The 25,936-nt window shown below is 38.5% G+C and overlaps 1 protein-coding gene across 4 annotated transcripts; it reads left to right on the top strand.

The window, feature by feature from the left end:
• The first annotated feature begins 27 nt into the window (after positions 1 to 27).
• Cnot7 (CCR4-NOT transcription complex subunit 7) lies at positions 28 to 20,509 on the top strand. Of its 4 annotated transcripts, XM_036166405.1 has the most exons (8): positions 28 to 244; positions 1,670 to 1,881; positions 3,758 to 3,951; positions 9,245 to 9,283; positions 10,674 to 10,835; positions 13,860 to 14,004; positions 17,170 to 17,280; positions 18,935 to 20,509. In XM_036166405.1, the coding sequence occupies exons 2-8, from the start codon at positions 1,765 to 1,767 to the stop codon at positions 19,061 to 19,063; spliced, it is 897 nt and encodes a 298-aa protein (XP_036022298.1). In that variant the 5' UTR covers positions 28 to 244; positions 1,670 to 1,764; the 3' UTR covers positions 19,064 to 20,509. The 4 variants fall into 4 exon arrangements, with proteins under 4 accessions (XP_036022298.1, XP_036022294.1, XP_036022296.1 ...); XM_036166401.1 differs by lacking the exon at positions 9,245 to 9,283 and having other exon boundaries at positions 29 to 244; XM_036166402.1 differs by lacking the exons at positions 28 to 244; positions 9,245 to 9,283 and adding an exon at positions 462 to 689.
• The last annotated feature ends 5,427 nt before the right edge of the window (positions 20,510 to 25,936 follow it).

Raw genomic sequence — 25,936 nt, 5'->3', positions numbered from 1 at the left:
CCTCCCGAGCGCCCCGCCCCCTCGGGGCCCGACGTCATCATGCCGCGCCCTCGCCAGGACGTGCGAGGAGCGACGGCGCCGCGCTGGGCAGCGCAGCTGCAGCTCCCCTTTCCCCTTTCCAGGGCGAGAGGTGTCTATGGGGCACCCGCTGCCGCCGTCGGTACCGCCACCGCCGCCGCCGTCGCCGCCGGGTGCTATCTCTATGGCGAGGAGGAAGAGGAGGAGCGCGAGCTCAGAGACACAAGTAGATCCGGCGGCGCTCCCCGACCCCGCCACCCCGGGGCGAGCTGGGGCCAGGGGAAAGGGGCGGGAGTGGGAACCTGAGAGGGCGCGCGATGGCGCCCGCCGAAGCCCCGAGCTGGCCGACGGGGAAGAAGGAGGGGGTGGTGGTGGTAACGGGCCGGGGGAGGGGGGGGGGGCGCCTGTCAGGAGTGCGGCGCGCCGTGATGACGCCACCGCTTTGTACCTGGGACTCCGTTGTGGGGGAGGAAATTGAGAGTGGAGGGCGGTGGCCTACTTGAGGACTCCTAGCTCGTCCTGGCTGTGGTTGCGAGTCCAATCTGGCTCCGGTGAATGCTATCAGCACCTTCACCCTGGCCGTGTGCCAGCGAAGAGAGTTATCCCTGACATGAGCGCGTCTGTGCCTTCTTCACGGTGCTCGGGGAGCCCACGGAGGACATGCGACCTCAGTAATCAGAAGGCCTTTGGTGCCTCTTCGGGGCTTTCCCCACCCCGAGACCGCAGCAGAGAGCCGGGTGGAGGGAAGCAGGGTTAAATTGCAGTGTTTCCCCGTAGGGTGTGCGTGCGCCCGGGTTAGCAGGGAGAAGGGAGAAAGAAGGCGTGCCCAGTATCACCTTGGGTGTCTGAGATGACTCCAGCTTCCATTGACCAGTTGAGGACGCAAGGCCATCCTCTTTTACTCGTTTTTGTTTGTTTGTTTGGGGTCTTTGTTGTGGTGGTGGGTTTTTTTTTTTTTTACCATCTAACATTTGGTATTTTCTTGCCTCGAAGAATCAAGTCTTCTGTTTGTATTACCTCTCCATTGTATAACGCGAACCTTGTGTTTAGGACCAGAAACCTGAGGTCCCGCTTTGCTAGCCAGGAGAAATGGTCTGGTTTTTTGTTTTTGTTTTTTGAAATTCGAAAATTTTAGGTGCCCATATTTTATTGCCTTCTTTCTCTCTCTCTCTCCTGCCGTATGAACATTGGTTTCTGAGATTGCCTGACGCTTTCTCAGAACTTAAAAAAATTTTTTTTGATGTTTCCTCTGATTTGGTTTGAATGATACCAACACCAGTAATGCAGAATTTTTAATCAAGTAAGATTATTAAGTGTTTTGTTAGAATAAAAGCAAGCACTGCTTTTGTTATGGGGACATTTCATCTTAATTTTGGTTTGTCTTTTTTTTTTTTAAGCTTGAAATGGATCATAGTTTTGTGTGGAGTGAATTGAACTGGGAGCAGATTTTAATCAATGAAATTTATATTCAACTGGGAAATCGATGTTGTGGTGCTTTATTATCTGTATATTAATTGTGTACCTTAAGCAAAGTAACTTTCTAAAACTTGGTTTTGTTATGAATTATGAACTTTGAACAAGTAACCTTAAGTTTATACCAGCCCTATTTTATGATTCACATTCATAATATAGGTGGTTTTTGTTTCAACAGGTGCACAAATAAAGGGTAAAATATTTTTATGAAACAAATCTTCAATCAAGTGTAACATTTTGATGCTTGGCATCTAGACTCCTTGCGCTGTCACTATGCCAGCAGCAACTGTAGATCATAGCCAGAGAATTTGTGAAGTTTGGGCTTGTAACCTGGATGAAGAGATGAAGAAAATTCGTCAAGTTATCCGAAAATACAATTATGTTGCTATGGTATGGACCTGACTGAATCTTTAAAATGCCTTTTGTGAGGGTGAAGTGAGAATTTTGTTCTTGTGTGTGTGTGTGAGAGAGAGAGAGAGAGAGAGAGAGAGAGAGAGAGAGAGAGATTTCACTGGCCTGGGGGTGTGTGTGTAGGTTATTTCACTGGCCTGGGGCTTACTGATTAAGTGAGGCTGTCTGGCCAGGAAGCCCCAGGGCTTCACCTGCCTCTGCTTTCCAAGCACTTAAATTACAAGCACATGGACTATGCACTTTTAAAAACAGATTCTAGGGGTTGAACTCCAGTCCTCTTGTTTGCATGCCAAGCATTTTACCAAATGAATTCTCTCTTCAGGCCCTGAAGTGGGATTTAAGAAATCTTGAATTAAAAACCCTTTTCATTGATATCAAGGGATTAATTTAATCATGAAAAAAGTTGCCTAGTCCCTCCAGCAAAGCCCATCAGAAACAAGCCTGTATTTGACAGGTTGAGTTTGTTACTGCTATCATTAATTGACAAGGGATTAGGAGTCAAGAGCATCTGAATAAAAGTTTTAGAAATACTTTAGGGTTTGGCCTTGTGTCAGGTGGTTTTAAGGGCTTACAGGAGACAGGCTTTGTGTGGATTGGATGCTCTCAGGAAGCTGGTATTCCTGTGGGTTCTTACTGAGTCTTAGCTGCAGAGAAAACAAAGGTGATACCAAGGCTGCAGAGGGCATTAGCTAGCTTGAGAAACTTAATTATTTGTATGGTTTACACATTTTTTGGTCTTTGTTGGGACATAGTTACAGAGTATACTTTTCTGCTGTTGAAATTTTGTGAAACTGATTACATTCAACCAGAGAACACTAAAGCCTATTTAAGAATGTCAGCTAGTTCTAAGCTAGCCCAAGGCCATGCTACTGGTACCAGATAAGGTTTCAGAAGCCAGTGAGTTCTGGGGTATCTTTTTCAAACAAAGGAAAACCCAATTAGATCTCTTAGGAAAACATTGCTAAAGCTGGAGCAACACACTAGGTCATTAACCAACTCAGTTCTTTCAGGTGGCATCCGGTCTGCTTAGAGTGCAGCTCCTTCCAGCCTGTTACTGCGCTCTGTATCTGTTACAGCTACGTCATTGTGTTCTGGAGCCACTCCGTTATTAGTTCTAGGAAGCAGTACTTTATCTAATGTCTTACACTCCATTCCCAGCCCCTCAAGTCTAGTGTCACGATTATAGAATCTCATAATTGGCTGGTGGTTGTACTAATTCAAGAAATTTTGATTTCTTTGCTGTTTCATATTGACTTATTATTTCATTTTTGTCTTTAGCTGGCCTTAATTTGAATTCTCATGCCAAACTAAAACAGAATTTAATTTTCTTAGTATCACAAGTTTTTTTTAAAAAAAAGTGCTTCTCTGAGAATGAACAGGATGCTTACTTAAAACAGGAATATCTGTACATAGACCTCCATTACCTATGTAATAAAGGTGTACTTTTCCATCATTAGGACTGAAACTTTCTGTTTGGGCAAATTAGGCAGGAGCAATTCCTAGTTGTCATTATTTCTTAATGATATGGAATAGCTGCGTACAGAAATAAGAACAGTCTGTAAGAGGGAGTGGGACTCTTGACAGGCTTTTGTGAGTTTCCTCTTTGGATATGAAGCAAATATTTGCTTGAGTATATCATGAGTTATCTGTACAAGGTAATAATTTATTGATAAATTTAAACTAAGAAAAAAGTTTAAGTTTATAAAATTTGGGGATCTAAAAAGTAATACTCTTCATACTTACAGAATATCATTGTAATAGAATTCTCTGACTTGCCTCATAAATTATTCTGAGAGTTTATGGATTGTTTTTTATGACCATTTAGTAAATAATGAATGTCAAAATTATTTTACAGGACACCGAGTTTCCAGGTGTTGTTGCAAGGCCCATTGGAGAATTCAGGAGCAATGCTGACTACCAATACCAACTATTGCGATGTAATGTAGACTTGTTAAAGATAATTCAGCTAGGACTGACGTTTATGAATGAGCAAGGAGAATACCCTCCAGGAACTTCAACTTGGCAGTTTAATTTTAAATTTAATTTGACGTAAGTGGGAAATAAATATATAACCCCAACTTTTTGCTTCTAGTTTAATTTTAGGAATTGAGTTTTAATGTAGTAAAATTGTAAGTGTATTTGCTGTAGTTTCTCTGAAAATTTATTGCACAGAGAATTTCAAAAGCTTAAGCTTATTATTATGAAGCAAAAGAATTGAGATAATAAAAACTTCTAATTGCAAAGACTGTTTAGTTATAGAGATGTTATTTCTAAAATAAGACTGCTGCTTTTCCAGAAAGTTGTGAAATTGTACTTTTGTTAAGGCTTTCTGTTGTTGTTTGTCGTTATTTAAGGTGCTACAGATTAAACCTGGGGTCCTGAAACATAACTTAGGCTATTGATTTTACCATTACAGTTTACTGTTTTGCTCTTTTGAGACAGGGTCTCCCTACGTAGCCCAGGCTGTAGAATGCTAACCTGTGTAGACAGTGCTGGCCTCAGACTCCCAGAGATCCATCTGCTTCTGCCTCCCAAGTGCAGGAATTGAAGGCGTGTGCCACCACACATAAAACTTTCACTATTTTGTGCCCAATTTGAAAATACAACTGGGGAGGCACTTTTGCCAAGCAAGCAGGTACCATTCACCTACAGTCCCAGTGCACTATACATTTGTTAATAGTTATCGTTCCCATGAAGAGATTTTTTTTAATTACACTCATACTTTGCATCTTAAGTAGATACTTATCACATGCAATAAGTTGTTTATTGGAAAGTTAAGTATATTTTCTTTCAAATCTGTGTTCTTTAATGACTATTCCCATGTAACCCACAAAACCTTAATCTATAATACAGGAATTATAATAGTATTCTTGATCTTTTGGTATACCAGAATGTGATGTCTAACTCAAATCTTGGGTTTAAACTCCATTTCCTTCGTTAAAATGGTTCTACATTATTTATTGTAGTCTTGATAGCTGAGGGAACTACATGGAGGTGAGTCCATCTTTTTGATATTATGACACGATGTTGTCATTGGCAAAGTTCATGCTCAAGTACCATGCAGTGAATTTTTAAAAATGAAAAAAAAAAATCACAGTTTTTTATTACAATTTACACTTTTGTGTTGGGCCACATTCATAACTATCATGGAGCTCATGTGCTTCTGAACTGCAGATTGTAAATCCCCAGTAGGGGACAGGGGCATATTATTTCTGTTAAGTATGGAAATAAAATACATAGTATTCTCTGCGCTGTGTAACAATATTTTAGTGCCTTTATGTTTGGTAGCCTGTATTTGTATAATATCAAACATCTCATTTGAAAACTAGCAACAGAGGTGATAAGAAAATTAATGCTAGTGCCATCGTAAGAATTCTTTGTTCCTCTTCCTTGTTGAGTATGGACTGCTTAGCATGGAAGACCTAGTGAATAATAGCAGGACTGATGGTTTTAGGGATGTAGGTGTCAGTGGTGCAGCTGTGCGTCTTTAAATGCATGTGTTAACTGTAAATAATACTGAGTACTTTAATATCTAGTACCATAGAGGCAGTAGTCTCTAGGGCCTTTACTGGCTAAAGGGGCTCATGTCCACTGCAGTTGTGTAACATTTCTGAAGTACTACAAATCTGGAACAAACTAGAAATGGCCTTCCAGCCTTTTCTCAAATGAAGACTCTTTAGTTTCTCACCATTTTATTTCTTCAAGGTTCCATAGCATTGTTGTTTTGTTTTGTTTTGTTTGGCTTTTTGTTTTTGTACATAAGATACTCAGTTTGTGACCAGTAGTTAATACATCAGTGTGTCGGATGGTAAAGTTGGTAGTTTTTGCTAAATAGTTGTTTTTGTAGCAGTGACTTTCCTATTAGTCTCTGAGCAATGTTTTTTTCCTTATTTAGACAGAGCTAGTTTCACTGGCAAGTTTTGCTACTATTTATACTAATGATAATGTCAAGAGATATGGTAAAGAAAAGAATATAAAGGCTGGTGAGAAGGTTCAGTGAATAGGTGCCTGCCACCATGCTTGATGACCTCAGTATGATGCTTAGAAATAATAGGAGAGAGCAGACTGACTTAAGTTTTGCTCTAAGCTTCACATGTGTCCATGATGGACATGTGTAGGCACACAGACACACTAAATAAATAAATGAAAAATGAAGTTTAAAAATTAAGAAGACTAAGTGAAAAATGGTAAGCAGAACAAAAGCCATTGAGAAGATAAAAGTAGTACTGCCTAAGGTGGAAAATGTCATGATAGCATCTTGGACATGTTGAAGATTGGTGAAATTGACCTTGTTGAATGTCTAGAAGGAATGTGTCAGTGTGCAATGCTCTACAGTACAATGAGGAACATTGCTCAAAGTCATTATAACTTCCCATCTCTCCTCTGTCTGTTGTCTGTGCTTGTGAATGCTTTTGTGTTTAAATTCACTTCGCTCCAAGTCAGGGTGGCTCAAGGTTTGCAGTGTTCTTTCAGGTTTTACGTTAGCATCAAGGGAGTAAATGCAAATCATTATTTATCAGGTGTAGATATAAAGATTTAGGATATGGAAAGGTATTTATGGTTACAGTGTGTGTCATATTAATAGATTCTTTGAGTAGATTTGAATAGATACTTCAGAGTAGCATACATGTAAGAAATACCTGCACTCATTTCAAGTTTTAGTTATAAGTATTTACATTCTCTGAATCATTGAAGTATGATTTGTATCTAGATGAGTATTATGTGACAAACATTTAGGAACAGATAATGTTCTTTATGTAGAAATGGTTTTCTTTAGGCATCTTGGGATTTTTATCATCGTAATTACTATACTTATTGTGGTGTGGGCTTGGAAGCAAACTTATCTTTACTAATGTTTGTTGTAAAGCTATGATGGTTTGCTTCCTTTTTGCAATCCTTGATGATTTTCTGACAGTATAGAGCGTTACAGCCTTAGTTAAGGAGCATAGTGACTGCTCTAGTGTCCTAAATGAGAGCTTAGCTTCAGTGCTATGGAGTGAGCTGGGGTTGTGGCCACCACTGCCGTTGTAGCCAAAAAACTGTTGGTTTTGCTTCAGTGGGATTTTCTCGACTTACCATTATCTCTTTGGGTATGAAAGGTGGTTGGTGAGAAACACATTTGCCCTGTGTGGATTGTTTTGTTTGTTTTTAAGACAGTTTCTCTGTGTAACCTTGGCTGTCCTGAAACTCACTCTGTATACCAGGCTAGCCTCAAAAATCAGAGATCCACCTGTCTCTCCCTCTGTGTGCTAGGATTAAAGGCGTGTGCCACCACCAACTGGCCTTTTTTCTTTTTAAAGGACTGGCTGTTAACTTTAAAGTGTATGCATTTTAGACAGAAAGAAAGCAAACATGACTGTAACAAAATAAGACTGTGACTTATAAACCATATTTACTGACTTTGTCTTTTTGTTTAAAAAAATAACGTGCTTTTTGAAACAGGGTAGTATTGAAACATTGAAACAACTATTAGCAACAACTATTATTTCCAGCACTTCCTTCTAATTGTTTTGTAACTATTTTACTATAGTCAGTATATATTGAGGACATCTCATTTCTATGTGATACTGCTATATTCATAGTTCTAAGTAATGACCTTTACTTGACCTTTTTCTTAATGTACTGTAGTATATCTAACAGTTGCTATGGTTGAGTGATTAGGGTATATGTTTTAGGTTCTTCTTTAGTGAGACACTCCTGTGGCTCCTGACTTAAGATGGCTTAACTTACTTTTTGACTTTATAATGGTACAAAAATGAGATGCATTCAATAGATGAGATGTTAAATGTAGAATTTTGACTTTTTCTTAGGTAGCAATGTTATTCATGTAAAGTGTTGAGTGACAATGGCAAGCACCATTTCCAAGTCAGCCACTCTCTAGTATATAAAAATGGCATTTTGTGTTGTACTCAGCTGCCAAGCTTGGTTTGATGCTTGATTTCTTAGTTTAATAGCATTTCCACCTTTTGTTACTGTGTTTTTCTAAGTCCTAATGAGTTTACCAGAACATAACATCAATCATGGAGTATCTGTATATCTTTAGAAAACTTTGTGATTGTTTTATTGGAAGGAAAGATCTAAATCCAAAGGTAAAAACAGTGTTAAGCTTCATTTCTCCATTCACAGAATGAATATTTAAGGTATTTTAAGTAAGTTTTAACTAGGCACATATGTACATATTGAGAAACAGGCAGGTGGGCTTGCTACTGCTTTCTGGAAGTTGTAGTCACTTAGAGGTTGTTAAGTCCTACCCAGTTTCATCTATCAAAATAGTAAATATTGTATTTTTTAATAGCTTGCTAATTTGACTTGTGAGACTATTTTCTTTTTATTTGTCTTGTCATTCATGCCTTTATGGTTTTAGGGATATTTTTGTGTTATGAATTTATTTGAGTTTATTAAAAACTAAAGGTGGCTAACCATCTTATAACTATTCCAGCTTATTTATATTTTAACTATGATTGTAGCATAAATTGTAATATATTGGAGTTTATATTTTTATGAAAGCAAATTTGACTTATAAAGGAAAGCCTGAATATAGCAATAAGTGACATTTCAACAAGATACTATATCACCCTGTAGTAGGCATCTGTGAGATGATCCAGAACTACTTCTCATTAACTCGGTTTTAGAAGTGTGAGTTTTTATAATAGAATTTGTTCATATTATAAAAGTAGTAAATTTGGTACTTTGACATAGTGTGAGTTAGTAGATGTTAACTGAAGATAACAGTATACCTCTACCTTTGGGGAAGTTTTTAGAAATTTTTACATGGTTTTTACTCATGTTCAGTCATAACTAGATATTTTGCTGTCTTAAACATCAGTAGTTGATTAATCTTTAATACCATTCATAATTCTAAACAATGTATCTAATAGGCAGTAGCCAATACCAGCAGAAATTCTTACATTTTGACTAAACAATTTTATGGTTACTTTTTAAGGTTAGTTTTAGTATTTTCCCCCTTTATTGCTAGAGTATTTAAGGATAAAGGAGGAAGAATGCAGAACTTTTCAAACTTGGCATCAGAAAAGGATTGATGCATTGATTTGGAAATGTGACTCATGATTGCTCTCACAGTTACCTTACTATAGAAATTTTCCATCATCCTGTTTAGAGATTTCCCTTACCCATATGGTTAAGAGCTAGGTATTGTAAAGTATGGATCTGTACCAAACTTTATATTAAAAGTCTCATTTCTACAATGCTTAGAGCAAGCTATGTGAACTCTGCAGAAGAGAGAGAGGGACTGTACATATGTCTTTGTTTGCCAATCTTACTTCATTATAAAATACTCGAGGTACTCCTCCAGGTCTCTCACCTGGGAACTGTGATTCAATAGGTCTGGGACTGCAATGGGACCTGGGAATCCATATTTTTGGTAAGTTCCCCTGGTGATTATTATCATTGGGCAAGTGTGGGGAATGATGACTTACATACCACAAAACTCACTGTTCTTCCTCATTGATATATTATTTAGTTTGGTCATGGTTATGTGATGTTGAACATAGTAATCTGAGCTTGTGGCTAAAAGCAATGTGAGCCTGGAGAACAATCTGCTGTATTCTTGGTTGGTTACACTTGTTCAAACATACTTCAGTGTGAGCCCAGGGACCTGGTGGTGAGATTCTCATGTAAGGGACTTGGTTTAGTATAACTGGGGGGAAACTGCATTGAATTTATTTTATCTTTCCTAAAGAATTTTCCAAGAGAAATGATGATGTTATGTGGCGATTGTGGCTTCTCTCTGTTTTTAAATGTTTCAGTTCTTAGCTTGGTTATTTACCTCCTGACAGTCTGGGAACTAAAAGTTACCTTTGACATTGTGTTAGAAATTGATTTCCAGAGAGTATACTACAAAAATACTTTTGATCAAAGTCAAACATTTATTTTGGTATTGTTAGTTTTGTTAAAGTCTTTCATAGAAATTTTCTTTTGCTAATGGTAGAAACCAGTATTAATTTAAAGAAGTAAGTATAAGTTAATGGTAAATCCACAAAAAAAATTTTCATAAGTTCTCAGTTTTTAATTTGGATACTTACTGTATTTGTGCTTAGGAATTAGAAGTGCCTTTTTTCTGGCTTCAGTGAAATTTTGAAGGGCTGGCTTATAGTTAGGTTTCTTGGCTTGGTTTTAGAAGGTAGTCTTCTAGGATTATGTTTGCCTCTAATGTAGGTATGTGGTTGTTGGAGGAAGAGACTGCTGTCGGTAACTGAGTCCTTAATTCTGAACAGTTCCCTGCTTACTGGAGCCACTGAAGGCTCCTCATTGGTGAGAGGAGGCATCGCCTTTTTCTTTAAGATGGAATGTAGTTTAACTCAGCCACAAGAAATGTTTGCCACTTGGTGTCTCCTTCCTGGTTCTGCTGAGAGCATGAGAGGTGTGCATAGCCCCTCCTATCTGTGGCTACAGCTCCATCTGGCAGCACTAAATAGCTGTGGAGACTGAGAGCTCCTGAACAGAGCATGTCTGTGGTAGCCTCTGGTGAGGAAAAGACCCTTTTTAAGCCCAGTGAAAGTCATAGAATGTGTAGAAGCTAATGAAATTGAGTTGATGGTAAGGGTTAAAAACTCACCATTGGACTATTATGAATGATCATTTACTTTTTGGATAGTTTAAGTTTTGTTTTTCTTGAGAGTTGTGAAGCACTGGGATGGTTGGACATAAACCACTCCCATCTTGTTTCTGCACTGGAGTTGAGGTGTGAGTGGGAGAACAGCTGTTTAAAGTGACGGTGGCCTTGAACATTCTTTTTCTCTTTCTCCTGGCAGGGAGGACATGTATGCTCAGGACTCTATAGAGCTACTAACAACATCTGGTATCCAGTTTAAAAAACACGAGGAGGAAGGAATTGAGACCCAGTACTTTGCAGAACTTCTTATGACTTCAGGAGTGGTTCTTTGTGAAGGGGTCAAATGGTTATCATTTCATAGGTAAAAATAAATAAAAAGATTGCAGTGTGCTTGCATCTTATGTCTGCCTTACACTTACTTGGGTCACATATCAGAAGTTCTATGCTTGGTTCTAGAAAGAATTAACTACCATGAGAGGCAGTCTTCTACCTCACTTGAGAATAATGTCCACTTTACTTCTTAAGGAATTTATTTTAGCCTGTAAGAGGTAATGTTGCTTAGTGGAAATAACATAGAACAAACCTTCACTAATATCTGGCAAACAATTGAGGAATTGTGTTACTTGTGGGTCTTAACCATTTTTAAATCTTAGTTATATTTGTAGAAGGAAGCCATCCATTTAAAAACTTAATGGTACTTTCTAATGGTAACCACTGTGTTAAGATCCTAAAACTTAACACAACAGACTAGACTTTTTCTTCCTGTGTGGTTTCCTTTCTGCTGAAGGTAAACCAACACTGTTTGACCTAATTTTAAGTGTGGTTTGTTACACAATAATAAGTACTATGAAGAATAACTGATCAACAGAGAATGCCAAGAATGAATATTATGGGATTTTTTTTTTTTTAAATCAGGTGATTGGGAAGGCTATCCTTAGCAAAAAACCTCATTGAGGTTTCTTTCAATGGTCAGTTACAACCTATTTAAAGCATCTAATATTTTATATACTCAGAATGTGATGTTTAATTCTTTATTATAAAACATAAAACTGAGTAGTTCAGATTTCTATAGGGAAGTTAATTCACTTTTATAAAAGTTAATTTACAGGGTTGGGGATTTAGCTCAGTGGTAGAGTGCTTGCCTAGCAAGCACAAGGCCCTGGGTTCAATCCTCAACTCCAAAAAAAAAAAAAAAAATTACTTTACTTGCAAGTGTGAGGAAATGTTTTCCTTTGTTTTTTGTTTGTTTGTTTTTGGTTTTTGGTTGGTTTTTTTTTTTTTTTTTGATTAATTTGATAACAGGGTTTCTGTCTGTAGTCTTAGGTTTTTAAAATGTACTATGTTGCTGTGCATAGTGACATATGTCTTTAACTCTAGCATTCGGGAGGCAGAGGCAGGAGGATTTCTGTGAGTTCAAGGCCAGCCTGGTCTATATAATAAGTTCTGGGCCAGTCAGAGCTACACTAATCTTGATAGCCTTCACACTTTTTTTTTTTTTCCAATAAGAATCTTCCGCATGGAATGGTTATCGTGTTGGGTAGTTCCTGAAGTAGACTTTGATGTGGTGTTGTGTAGTGAGCTTTAAGTTGTAAGTACTGAAAATAGTGCAGCAGCTTTTCTCTAGGTTCCTACTTATAAAGATACAATGTAACTAGTTCTTTTAGTTTGTATAACACATCATTGACTGAGCACTGGCAGCAGCTGGACGGGGGAAACCAAGCAGGGTTTGTGTTTCTTCAGCTCTTCTGTCCAGATTAGTGTGGGGATATTTAAGTTTTTAACAAGCTATGAGACTTTCCCATTAAAATGTTTTCATATTTTAATCTATTTCTAATAATTTTTCTAAATTATAAATCTTGCCAGTTATGGCACCTTTAATCCCAGTACTTGGGAGGCAGAGGCAGGTAGATGTCTTGAGTTCAGGCTATCCTAGTCTCCATAGTAACTAAACTTCAGCCCAGCCAGAGCTACGTAGTGAAACCTGGTCAAAAAAAATGAATAAATAAATTACACACATAAATATTCACGTATATATAAATTCTGAACTAGGGCTGGAGAGATGGCTCAGCAGTTAAGAACACTGGCTGTTCTTCCAGAGGTCCTGAGTTCAATTCCCAGCACCCACATGGTGGCTCACAACCATCTGTAATGAGATCTCTTGCCCTCTTCTGTATACATAATAAATAAATCATTAAATAAATAAACTCTGAACTATAGTATTTTATAGAAGTAAGCAATATAGTACTATATCTTAGGTAATTGGAAAGTTCACTTCTTTGCAAACTAATAAATGTAAGCTTTCTGCTCTTGGGTGCTCATGCTAAAGATCTGTGGTAAAACAACTCCCCTTTCAAATTAAAAGTAAAATAATGAATGTCAAATAAGTTTTATTTTGTGTCTCCAAAAGAGAGGTCAGGTCATTGGCCAAATATGAGTTCGAATTATATGTAAAGGAAAGATAGAACTATGATTCCTGTCCTTTAGCAGTGGAGAAAGTCCTGTTCCTACAGGCTAGTCCCAGCAAGCATTTATGCTGTGATGAGCTCCAGGAATTGGGGAATTGGGCACTTAGGGAAGGCTGCCCCTCATTAGAAAGAAGTGTCTGCGTTCAGGGGAGGGAGTTGGGCAGCTGCAGGAAGTGGTAAGGGGGTGCTCTCAGTTTGAGACAGCAGGAGCTTGCAGTGTATCACGTTGGGAAAAAGCCAGTTCTCACTTTTTCTTTGTTCATGTTTAACTTTTCTGTTGATAATATCTCTTGGAGAATTGTAACTGAGATAAAAACAGCATTTGAGGAAAGGAAATACTTACTCTGTTAGGGACTTTAGAATTGGGGGGGAGGGTTGTTGTCATTTCCTGTAAATCATGACAAACTTGTACATGATTTTTGCCTTTGAAAGTCATGTCTTGCTAGCTTCTAACATTTTTTTGTTCTCCTTTCCATTCATCATTCTTAATGTCCATTATAGTTTAATTTTTTTTTTAGAGTTTTTTTTATTTTATGTGTGTGGGTGCATGGGTGTATTCTTTGTGGGGTTGACATAACTCTCAGATTTTACTTGGGTCCTGGGGATCAAACTCAAATACTTAGTTTGAACAGCATCTCCCTAGCCCAGAATTTTCTTAAGTATCAGAAAAATGTTAGTTTAGATGATAGAGTTGAATTAATAATCTCATATGCTTAGGACTCAGAGCGATCACTGGGCCATAAGCTCACAGCATTTCTGCGTTGCAGTTATGAATATGTTTCCTTTATTTGTTCCTGTGTGCACATTTTTTTTTATTCTTTTTGCCTATAGCATCATTTGTTAAACTTTGTATCTGAAAAACTAATTTCTTTCATTGTTATTGATGGGCTTTTTTTGTATTATTTTAATCTTTTTATTAGTGGTTATGACTTTGGCTATTTAATCAAAATCCTGACCAACTCTAACTTGCCTGAAGAAGAACTTGATTTCTTTGAGATCCTTCGATTATTTTTTCCTGTCATTTATGATGTGAAGTACCTCATGAAGAGCTGCAAAAATCTCAAAGTAAGGCTTCAGATGACTTTATCTGGAACAGCACATTGGTCAGACCAGTGGTTCTCAACTTGTGAGTTGAGATCCCTTTGGGTTCAAACAACCCTTTCACAAGGAGTCACCTAAGACCATCAGAAAACACAGATATTTACCTTACAGTTCATAGTAAAGTTACAGTTATGAAGTAGCAATGGAAATAATTTTATGGTTGGGGTCACCACAGCAGGAGTTTAATACAACTGCATTAAAGGGAGGTTGAGAACCACTGAGTTAGCCCAAGTAACTTACATAATGTCTTAGGCCTGAATGTTTTACCATATTTTCAAAGTTATGGCAAATGCTGTTAAATGTTATGTTCTTAACAGAAATAATAATGTATAGATAATCCCTCTTCAAAACTGCAGTACTTATGTTGACAGGTTGAGGTGGTGTTTTTAGGTTTATGTTTGTTTGGTTTTTGTGTGTGTTTTAAATTTATTTATTTTATGTATATGATAGTTTGCCTGCACGTGTATCTGCATACCAAATGTGTGCCTGCTGCCCGAGGATGTCAGAGTCGGGCATTCAGTCTCTTAGAATTGTAGTATGGACGGTTGTGAAACAAGCATGTGAGTGCCGGGTCCTCTGGAAGAGCAGCAAAGGCTCTTAACTGCTGAGCCCTCTTTCTAGCCCAGAATAAGGCTGCTCTATTTGTTTGTTTGTTTTTAGGGTTTATATGTGAGTCTACGCCTGTGTACCTGTATAGAATAAGGCTGCTGTATTTGTTTGTTTGTTTTTAGGGTTTATATGTGAGTCTGTCCCTGTGTACCTGTATAGAATAAGGCTGCTGTATTTGTTTGTTTTTAGGGTTTATATGTGAGTCTACCCCTGTGTACCTGTATAGAATAAGGCTGCTGTATTTGTTTATTTGTTTGTTTTTAGGGTTTGTATGTGAGTCTACCCCTGTGTACCTGTATAGAATAAGGCTGCTGTATTTGTTTGTTTTTAGGGTTTATATGTGAGTCTGTCCCTGTGTACCTGTATAGAATAAGGCTGCTGTATTTGTTTGTTTGTTTTTAGGGTTTATATGTGAGTCTGTCCCTGTGTACCTGTATAGCTAGAACAGGCAGTGACTAGAAGAGGGTGACAGACCCTCTGGACCTGGAGTTGTGAGCAATTGTGAGTCACCAAGCAGGTGCTGGGAACTGAACCTGGGTCTTCCACAACAGTAGTTAAGCGCTCTTAGCTACTGAACCAACTCCAGCCCCCAGAATAAATCTTTAACAAAGGTCGAGCTAAGGGTCATAGTTTTGTTACTGCTGCAGATTGAGAATCATGAACTGAAGGAAAGTGTGAGGAGTAGTGGTCCCGTCACAGAGGAACTCATGCTCCCAGCACACACAACTGTCATAGAGATGCAGGTGGGGTTGGCCAGCAGCAGGCAGAGACATCCAGTAGTGTGTGAATGAGTTTTTCCTTAAGACTGTCCTGATCACAGACATTTTCCTTATTCTTCCTTGTTGAAATGTGATGTTTGTGATTTAATTACATAGCTGGAACTGGTGAGGTGTAAGTGCTATAGTAAACGTGTAGGCTCTACCTTAGGCTTAGCGTAGTCTGATACTACTGGACATGTGTAGCCATTTATTTTTAACCTTTGAACATTAATTTTATCAAAACAAACATTTCCTGATTAAAGAAAAGGACTTCTTCGGCTTAAGAGCAAATTCACTGAGTTGGCACATATCCCTGGCAGTACAGTGTGTGGGTTTGGTAGCTGGGTTTTGGTGTGAGTTTAAGTTATAACTATTGACACAAAACAAACTCAGATGCTGTGGATGTTTTGTAGTTAGTATTGCCCCTTTCTTCAGGAGAACCAAGATTGGTCAAGTTTTCTAAGGAGGCTTCAAAAAAGTACAGAGCTGTGCTTTTAGGGGATAGTAAGGACTTCTAAGAGTTTTCCTTTAGCAGGAATAGAGGAATTGAATGTGGAGGCTTTGATTTCAACAAATGGACTGAGAATTATAGGACTAACCCAGGTTATTTGCCTCCGATGTGGGTATGGTGCCATATAACTAGGAGTTTTTCTAAAGATAGTTTCATGATTATATTCTGTTATTCAAGGAGTCTTCTCCTAAGTTAACTTCCAGCAGAATATCCTGACCACTTCTACAAACGTGTGGTGTGTTGAGAGTCTAAGGCTTCCATGCTTTGATGTGGCTCGGGATTTTTTTTTTTTAAGTTGACAGCTTGGCCCAATAATAGTTTTCAGAAACAGAGTACTACATTTTTACTCATTTTTTATTCAAAAGTGTCTAAAAAGACCCAATATTTGTATTGTGTGCTGCTTATATTAAAAAGTTGAGTCAGTGAGAAGGCACTAGTCACTCATTTCTGTTCTGCTCCTGTGTTACAAGCAGCTGCTAATGACACTTAGTACACATGACATTTTTAGCACAGAAGTGGTTGCTGTACAAAGTCCTATCGAAAGCTAGGATGGAAGGTCTGGGTTATTAGTAAAAGCTTTAGAATTGAAGGAGCAATTTCATTGGTAGATTTTACTTCTATTTTTTGTTTCTTCCCTCTTTTTTCCATTCACATTCTTTTTTTTCCCCTCAGTCCTAGCTATATTACTGCAAGCTGCCATAGCAAACCAGTTTAAAAAGTCTTATATTTGTAAAGTTCTCTTCTTGGGTGACAATAAATAAATAAATAAATAAATAAATAATAAATAAATAAATAAATAAAGTTATGTGGTATATTGACAATGATCTGAATAATCGTGATGTCTTTGCTTCATTTCATTTTAAACAGTTTAGTGGATAGGTAGATAATTTCAAAGAAACTCTCTATACTTGATACTGAATTTTTTAATGATTGATGGCTCAATACACTGAGTATGGTTGATTACTTTTACTCTGAATATGAACTACATTCTCCATATCTTTAGGGAATGGTTTGTCTGTCATGTGCCTTAAAATACATAATTAAGATAAAATTTCCTATTAGAATTTTCATTTTCTGTTAAAAGGCTTTTAAATTCCACAAATATATTATTTTATTTTTATTGTATAACCCCCTTGCCATCTTTACTAGGTTAGTCTTTACACATTAAAAATGCATTCATATTTTTATTAGTGTGTAAATCAGGTACCAAAGTCTTTTCTCTACTTGACTAGCAACTTTTCTTCCTCCTAGGGTGGATTACAGGAAGTTGCTGAACAGTTAGAGCTGGAACGGATAGGACCTCAACACCAAGCAGGATCTGATTCGTTGCTTACAGGAATGGCCTTTTTCAAAATGAGAGAAGTATGAAGACATCAGTGCCTTTTTCTTGGTTTTAGATAGAGAACATTAAAAATCTGATGACAAAAGTTTGGGGCATTAAGAACCTACTAAGTGAAGATATAAATAGAGGTACTATATAAGTTACATCCACCACATGAGTGAAAGTGTTAAATAAGTCCTCCTGAAATGTAATTCAAAAGGAAATAAAATAAAAAACATTCCATTTATTGTACATGAAAGATGTTATTTATAGAATATAAAATGATTTGACTGTGGAAACTATGTACATGTGAACATCCTATTTCTCAGACCAGATGCTAAGTGACTTGTTTACGCTCAAAGGTCACTAGTGAGTGAGTTCTAGAGGACTTTCTTAGTCCCTATAAGTGTCCCGTCTGAGTCAGGCATTTGTGACAGTCTCTTACTTGAAATTGGTGGTCAAAATTTATTTGCTCATGTCTTTCTTAATTGCTTTGAAGAGTTTATAAAGTAGAACTTAAGAGTGCTTACTAAGTCTTTAACGGGGTTTTCAATTATAAGGGATTAAATAAATCTGAAATCTGATATATAGTTGGATTAAAAACTGTATCAGCCTGGGCAGTGGTGGCACCTGCCTTTATCCCAGCACTTGAGAGGCAGAGGCAGGCAGATCTCTGTGAGTTTTGAGGCTAGCCTGATCTACAGAGCCAGTTCTCAGACAGCCAGTTCTGTTAAACAGAGAAACCCTATCTCAAAAAAAGGAAAGCTGTATCAGGAAGCTCCCCTCCACCCCACATTAAGTACTTCAATATAAAACTGTTAGGAATGGAAGGACGATGTTTAGCGAAAGTCTGTTTTTATGTTAGGTAATTAGTTGATGGGTGGTGTGGTTACATCATTGATGGTACTAATAAAAGAAACTTTTTTTTTTATTTTACCAAACCATAATAGGGTGAGTTTTTTTTTTTTCAAAAACATTTTTCTTTTTGCAAAGTATTTGCTGTGGAATTATTTTGAGTATGTTCTTTTGGTGGAAGCATGCTAATGATAGAACACGTTTGATCTGTTTTGCCAGGTAGTATTGATTCAGAAGTTATTTGGATTGTCCACTCATGAGAAGTAAATGTTTTGTTTAGTTTCAATACAACCACCTTTTTGATTTTCATTTTTAAAATGCTTAATGGTTAGTTAATGGCGGGTTTCCAGCACCAGCTTATTATCTTTATTTTCCTTGGCTTCTTCAAGGACAGTAATGTAGTGAGAATGTTCAGGTGTTTACTGCCTGTCACATGTTGAGGATTTGGTTAGTTTTAGTTAATTCAGCCTTGCACCTAGACAAAAGACAACTTAAAATGGTGTAACCTCTTCTCCCTTCTGCCATGATTTCTCTCATTCTGGTGAGTTGGCCATATTAATGAAATAAAAAGGTCTGTTCCCATGTTTCCATGCTCATAAATTCTCTTTAAAATGGTATAAATGTTAATGAGAAAGACAGATGTATGCTTTTTGAAAAGTGTCCATTAGGCCTGTGGTCAGGGGCATCAGTCTTCTTTGTTAAATGGACAGTATATGGTCTCAAAGGGACTTCACAGACAGCATTGTTCCACCTAGTGAGTAGCGATTGCAGTGTGAGATGTGAATTACAAGTGGTATTTTTTGGTTAAAATGATCTTTTTCTTTCAAAATTCCTTTTTAGATGTTCTTTGAAGATCATATTGATGATGCCAAATACTGTGGTCATTTATATGGCCTTGGTTCTGGTTCATCCTATGTACAGAACGGCACAGGGAATGCATATGAAGAGGAAGCCAACAAGCAGTCATGACATCCAGTAGTCTTTTTATTTTCTTTTATACGAATTACACACATGCTTGTACATAGGTTTTATCTCTGGTTGAAACCCTTAAGTGATAGGCAATACCTCCCTCCTTTTGTAGCCCTTATCTTCTGCTTTCTGTCCTATGGCCTTTCTTAGCTGTGATCTTAATAAATAAAAGTACATTCAGGTTAAATCTGGCCTTAATTTAATACACTTCTTATCAAGCTTGTGTGACAAAGCTACATTACTGAATAATTTGATAAACTTTGCCTACTTGAGCTTGGTTTTGTTTCCCTTTTCCTAAATTAACTAGCATTGACTGTAATTTATTTCCCTGTTTCATGCCTCTCCCTCTATTCTGCAGTACTTATAGGTATTTAAGATTGTGGACCATCAAGTTTGCACTTTAGAGAGTGATTCCAATCCTCTATTTTATCAGAAATTGTGGTTTTTCTTGCTCTTAGCTGGAAAAATGACCATCTGCCACCTTGTTACAGGATTTGCTTGTTTTTGACATTCAGAGTACAGCACATGCATTGTGCAAATTGTTGATTCAGCAGGACTAAGAGAAAAAGACAAGGAACTACTGAAGAGCCTAGTAACTACTGTTTCTGTGTGTAGTGTTTAACCTTCCAAGCACATCTCGGGTCTGTTGGTTTCTAATTGGCATGCATAGGCTGATCTGTGACTGAAGACTTGGAGACCAGCTTTACACCTTCAGGAAGAAGCCCTGTGATTGGACGTTTACTATCTGCCGGAAAGTTCAAGATGGTGGAGCTCCAGTTGTATTTTATGACAGCAACGCCTCCCTTGGTTGGCTTCCTTTTACTCCATCACTTTTACCCCTACTGTTTTATTTTATAAGCATATTTATGATGTTCTTGATTTGTTGACTACACAAATCAATTTCATTGAAGTCCAAAGATAAGTCTTTAAGTACATTTTATATCAAATTAAAAAAGCAAAAAAAATGTGATTTCATAGATGCTACAAAAATAATGGAGAGATTTGGTGCAAAACAACAAAATGCAAAATATGTATAAATACACACACATATATATAGCTAATAAATTACCTGAGGAGTGTAATGCTTGTTTATTTTTTGTGTATATCTTTGCAATCTATTTTATATATATTGACAAGAGACTGTGAAATATTTAGCCATGCAGAATATGTGACCAGACCAGAGCATGTGTTGGAAGATTTTGGTGATCATTAACTCTACCCTGAAGTGATGGACTACAAGTTGTAATGTGTGTTAGCTACACTTCAGTAATATCAGCAAGTCTCCAAATGTTAGCAACATAGTTCATTTCCCTTGTACATTCGATATTCATGATACTAAAATGCTGTAACTGGGCGGTCCTTTTTAAACTAAACATTATTTGCAAACAAAGGGTATTATTTGTTTTTAAAGCTTTTGTAAATAAAGGCTTCAGAAATGTTTTCTTACGTATTGGTGACTGGTGATTTTGTTTTTGAAGCACTTAGGAGTGTTGAATTCTTGAGCCATTTTCTTAGGCACTAGAACTTAGTGGCCATGCTTCTCTAGCTGTAGGTGTTTTTGTTTGGTTTTCATTTTTTTGAAAGATGGGTTTGGTTTTTATCTTTTTGAAAGATTGGTTTGGTTTTTATTAATGTTCAAAGTTACAGGAAGGCAAACTGGTCCATATGCTAATTCTCCAGCATGAGATTTGGTCTGTAAAGCAAGGCCTTTTGAACCCTTTGCATCGACTGTGTTGTCTTTTTCTTGCCCTTTGTAAGTACTGAAGTAAGAATTTCTGGTGTCCTAATTCACATCGGTAGTCCTTCTGTTTTGAGTGACTACCCTCTGAGTCAGGTATCCACTATCCTGAGGAGTTCAGCTGCGCCTCCTTGCAAAAGGATTTTCCCGACTGGGCTTTTTGATTATACCCCATCTGGGAAGGGTGGAGAGTGTCACAATACCCTCACCTGAGTATCCTGCCACTCCACTGTTGTACACAGTTCCTTCTTAATTGTACATGTTCAGGGAGAATCTAGAGAACATGGACCTGGAAGATTAGGGGGAACTTGTATGTAGCTAAGGGAAGGCCCTCGTCCCTGCTTGGTAAAGGCTATCTAGTTAGAGCTGCTGCATGGAAGAGTACCCATCCCCTGTAAGTAATGCTCACCAGTGCTCTGTAAGGGAACTCCAGAAACGCAGTGTTTTCTCAGAATGAACATCAGGCGCCATGCCTTGCTTTGTCCTTGGGACCCTAGGAGGAGGGGTAGATGCTGAGTCTCCCAGGAAGGAATTTTAGTAACCCCTGGCATCTGGGAGATAGTGGGAGGATTCTGAGTTCGGGAAGAGCAGTAAACCCTGGCTTCCATCCCCTGGAACCTCCAGAAAGGATAGAAGAGGATCTTCTGTCTGGCTTTTATGAGACTTACCAGCTAATAATATTTAGTTCAACCTAACTATTACTTATTTTGAAAACTCAAAATGAAGCAGTGTTCTATTTGGTTTCTTTTTTATCTTTCTCTCAGAAAACTGGATTGCAAGTATGCCTGTTTGGTAATGGCTGCTGCATTTCCTGGTTTGTATCAGTTTAGGTTTTTCTTTCCCTGAAAGTAATAACAACTTCTGTTCAGGACTGTTAAAACCTTACTAAAGCTTAGCTTTGGATACATTTGTCTGATCCATTCATCTGGATTCAGCAGTTTTTACAGAAGAAAGGTTAAGCTGGTCTTACCAGTCTGCTGTATACTTCTGCGTCTGCAGACAGGGAATGGTTTTTAGTTTTAAATGGTTAGACAGCAGAACATGTCCTGACTTGGAAAGTGTATGAAATCCAAATTCCAGTGTCCATAAGTGAAGGGTTTGGGTTTATTTTATTATATGTGTGTGAATGTTTTAACTGAATATACGTATGTGCACCAGCATGCCTGGTGCTGAGAGAGGTCAGAAGAGGTCATGGGATCCCCTGAAACTGGTTACATGTAGTTATGAGACTATGTGTGCCAGAAATAAAACCCAAATCTTCTGGAAAAGCAACCAGTGCTCTTAACCACTGAGCCACCTGTGGGAGCCCATTTTCGGGTTCCTCGTGGCTTTACCCATCAGGTCCGCATAGAGGATGATTAGGGCCTCGGGCCTAAGTGCATGTGTCTGAAATGGTCTGCACTTGACTGTGCTGGGGGAGGAGGTCTTTTGCTCCACCCCTTGGTGTCTCTATAAATACCCTGGGGCAGAGACAGGGCCCGTTGGAAAAGGTCCCAGGCCCTCTCGAGGCTATCCTTTATTTTCTCTCTGTTTATCTCCGCACTATAAATCCTCCTATCTAATATTTCCTGCTGCTCACACTCAAGACAACTCTGGGGAGCTCTGGGGTCGGTGGGTAAACGCCCCGCAGCCATCATCATTCCAGCCTGTAAGTGAAAGGTTTATTGAAATTCAGCTACATTGATCATTCATGGATTGTTCATGGCTATTTTCCCTTGACAGTAGGAAAGCTGAGTTGCTGCTGCAGAAGCTGCTTATGGGTTGCTTTTGTAATGCCACATGTAGATGCCATCCTACACCATATTGTATTTTCCTAGTACCTGACCATTGTATCAAAATAGGAAACGTGCACTTTGCTTATGCTTTCAGGTTCATGAAAGCATAGCTTTGGGGAGAGGACTTTACGTTTTCTTCTTTAAGCGTAATCTTGATATACTCCCAAGGCATCTTCACTATTATCCTGTTGCAAAGTATTTGCTTGTTTTTTGTTTGTTTGTTTAATGTGTTTTCTCTGCATGTATGTGTATCCATCACTTACAGGCTTGATTTGGTGCCTGTAGAAGCCAGAAGAGGCTGTATGGGGTCCCCTGGGACTGGAGTTGTTATAGATAGGTGTGAGACATCCTGTGGGGCTGTTAATGGGGCCCAGGTCCTCCAGAAGAGCAGCCAGCACTCTTAGCTGCTGATCTTCAGTAGTGTCCATCTCTTCATGTTGGCAGGGTCAAGCAATTCCTGGGCCCACTTCGCCCACACTCTCAGGACCTTGTGAGAGCTTGGCTAACTGAACCTCAGCAAATGCTTCCTGAGGTGATCTTTTTCCAGCAGGGTACCTCAGATCTCTGTGAAAGCCTGTGAGTTTATACCAGGTAGCCATAAGTTAGGGAGAGAGCTATATCTCTGTATCAGGTTTCTGGCATGCATTTTCATTATAATGCTAGCATGCTAATTTGGCAAATGCAGTATGTTGACATTTCCAGGATAAACTCTTGACAGTGTCCCCCTCTTAGGAGAAAACAATAGAAGAATTAAAAACTTTAAGATGGGTTATCTCAGTGAAAAGTTTTTGCACCCCGATAGGCCTCTCCATTGATGCAGCAATCCAAATCAGACCAAATTAGAAAAAGTCCCAGTTTAATGGATAAAGTGTCCCCAGGTGATTCTCTACCACCCCTAGAGAGGAGACAGGGACAAGAGACCAAAAAACCTGTTTTCTGGGATGCAGTTTAAATACCCTATGGCAGTGGTCTTGAGCATCTCTGGGGCAGGAGCCTTGTTTGGCCGGCTTTGAGGGGACGGGTTTGGGGAGTGAGATGGGGAAGGGGAGTTGAGGTGGGGCTTCCACCAGAACATTCCAGACTCTTAGGGTATATGGATGCCAGGGTGCCAGGGGCAGAGGGGGAGCTCCCACCAGAACACGCATCACAACATAATTTCATGAAAATAACCTGCAACCAAAGAATCTTTACAAATGGCCAGTTTGTTGCCATCATCAGTTAAGTAAGCTGTGTTCCAATGTTTCAATTGAAAGTGTCCAGAGAAACACCAGACCTTTGCTTAACAGTTGCTTGAAGACTGAAGAGGATATTAGAAACAACATCAAATGATTTTGAATGCTTTTCTTTGGCATTTAATCAGGCAGATGTTACTGATAGTTGGCCTTAATTTTTGAGAAATCAATACTGAGTTTGGACTGAAAGAATTAAAAATTGAAAGATGCACCAGGCAGTGGTGGCTCACGCCTTTAATCCCAGCACTCGGGAGGCAGAGCCAGGCGGATCTCTGAGTTTGAGACCAGCCTGGTCTACAGGGCGAGATCCAGGAAAGGCACAAAGCTACACAGAAAAACTCTGTCTAGAAAAACAAAAAATTGAAAGATGTTCAAAACCACTGTCAGTATATTGTAAAGTAAATCTGCTAGGTGTACTAAAACTGATGGTAAAGATAAGCAGAAAATGGTTTAATTGACTAAAGTTGTAAACCTTATGAAACATGAGGTGTTTAAAACATGCAAGTGTTCAATTTATTATTCATCAATGGATACTTGGCAGAAATTCTGCTGTTAAGGAGCTGCTTAGTGTCAACCATTCATTTCATTCATTCTCATGGACCTGCCCACCAGTTCTATGTTTTGAAACAAGCAAAAAAATCTATTTTCATGTTTCCTCAGGCCAGACTTGCTAATAATCCTGACTGACCTTGAACTCCTTGAGACCAGGCCTTATTAAACTTACAATTATCCTCACTTTTCCAAGTTTGAAACAAGCAGAAAATTCTAACTTTTACCACATTGAATTCAATGCTAACTTTTATTGTTTATTGTTGTTTTTCAAAACAGGGCCTCACTATGTAACCATGGCTAACCTCAAACCCATTATGTACTCTAGGCTAACCTCAAACTCAACCAGATCCGCCTGCCTCTTATCTCCTGAGTTTGGGGATTAAAGGTATGTATTACCACATCAGGCTTTTTATTGTAATTCTTAAACCCAGGGTTAACAGAAATTTTTCTGAATAACTGTTTTCAGTCACATGGGACACCAAGTGTCTTTGGCTACCAGCTCTTGTTGTGAGTTCAATAGCTTTCCTTAACAATTTTGCCCTAAAATTACAATGCAAAACAAAACCTTCCCTGTGATAAATTTTCAGCAAAAACTAACATTTGAATTAAGAAGCATACCAAGTTGTTTTATACTTTTGGTGCTATTAAAATTCAACTTGGAGGGCTGGCAGAAATGATTCAGTGGGTAAAAGCATTAGGTATGCAAACCTGATGGCCCCAGTTCAGTCCCTGGAATCCATGCAGAAAGCTGGACCTGCCTGGCAGAGGTGGTGCATACCTTGGAGCCCAGCACTCAGGAGGCAGAACCAGGCAGATCTCTGTGAGTTCAAGGCCAGCCTGATCTACAGAGCGAGATCCAGGACAGGAACCAAAACTACACAGAGAAAAGCTATCTCAAAAAAAAAACAAAACAATAACAACAAAAAGCTGGACACAAAGGCACACGTCTGTAATCCCAGCACTCCCACAGGGAGATGGGACAGAGGCAGAAGAATCACTCAGAAGCTCAAGGGCTTGAAGTTCCCTTCAGCAACAAGGTGGAAGGATAGAACAGCTCCTAAAAGTTGTACTCTTACCTTCACAAATGGCATGGCATGTGCACACACACACACACACACACACACACACACACACACACATACATGTGCACGCACGCACACACAGACACACCTAAAGAATGAAAAGCAGAAATGAAATCTCCATTCTCCGCAAATTCTCACTGGATATGTTTTCCCACAGTTCTTTACTTTCTTTATTTTGATGCAAGTGCAATGAAAATTGTATTTCAAAGTCCATTTAACTGCAATTGAGTTTTTATGGTTTTTCTTTTTAAATAACCATTACTAAATTTGTTCTTTGGAGAGATGGCTCCATGGTTAGGAGCACATGTTGCTCTTGCAGAGGATCTGGGTTTGATTGCCAGCAACCACATGGTGGTTCGCCACCATCAGACACTCCACTTCCCAGGGATTCAACAGAATCCCTCTTCTATTGTCTCCAGACCCCAAGCACACACATGGTGTACATACAGACAAGCAGGAAAAACACTTATAAATGTAAAATAAGTAAATGTTTT

The sequence above is a fragment of the Onychomys torridus genome, chromosome 17, assembly GCF_903995425.1.
Source record: "Onychomys torridus chromosome 17, mOncTor1.1, whole genome shotgun sequence".
Lineage (NCBI taxonomy): Eukaryota > Metazoa > Chordata > Mammalia > Rodentia > Cricetidae > Onychomys > Onychomys torridus.
The sequence above is the reverse complement of the archived record's forward strand: the minus strand, read 5'-3'. Positions and strand labels throughout refer to the sequence as shown.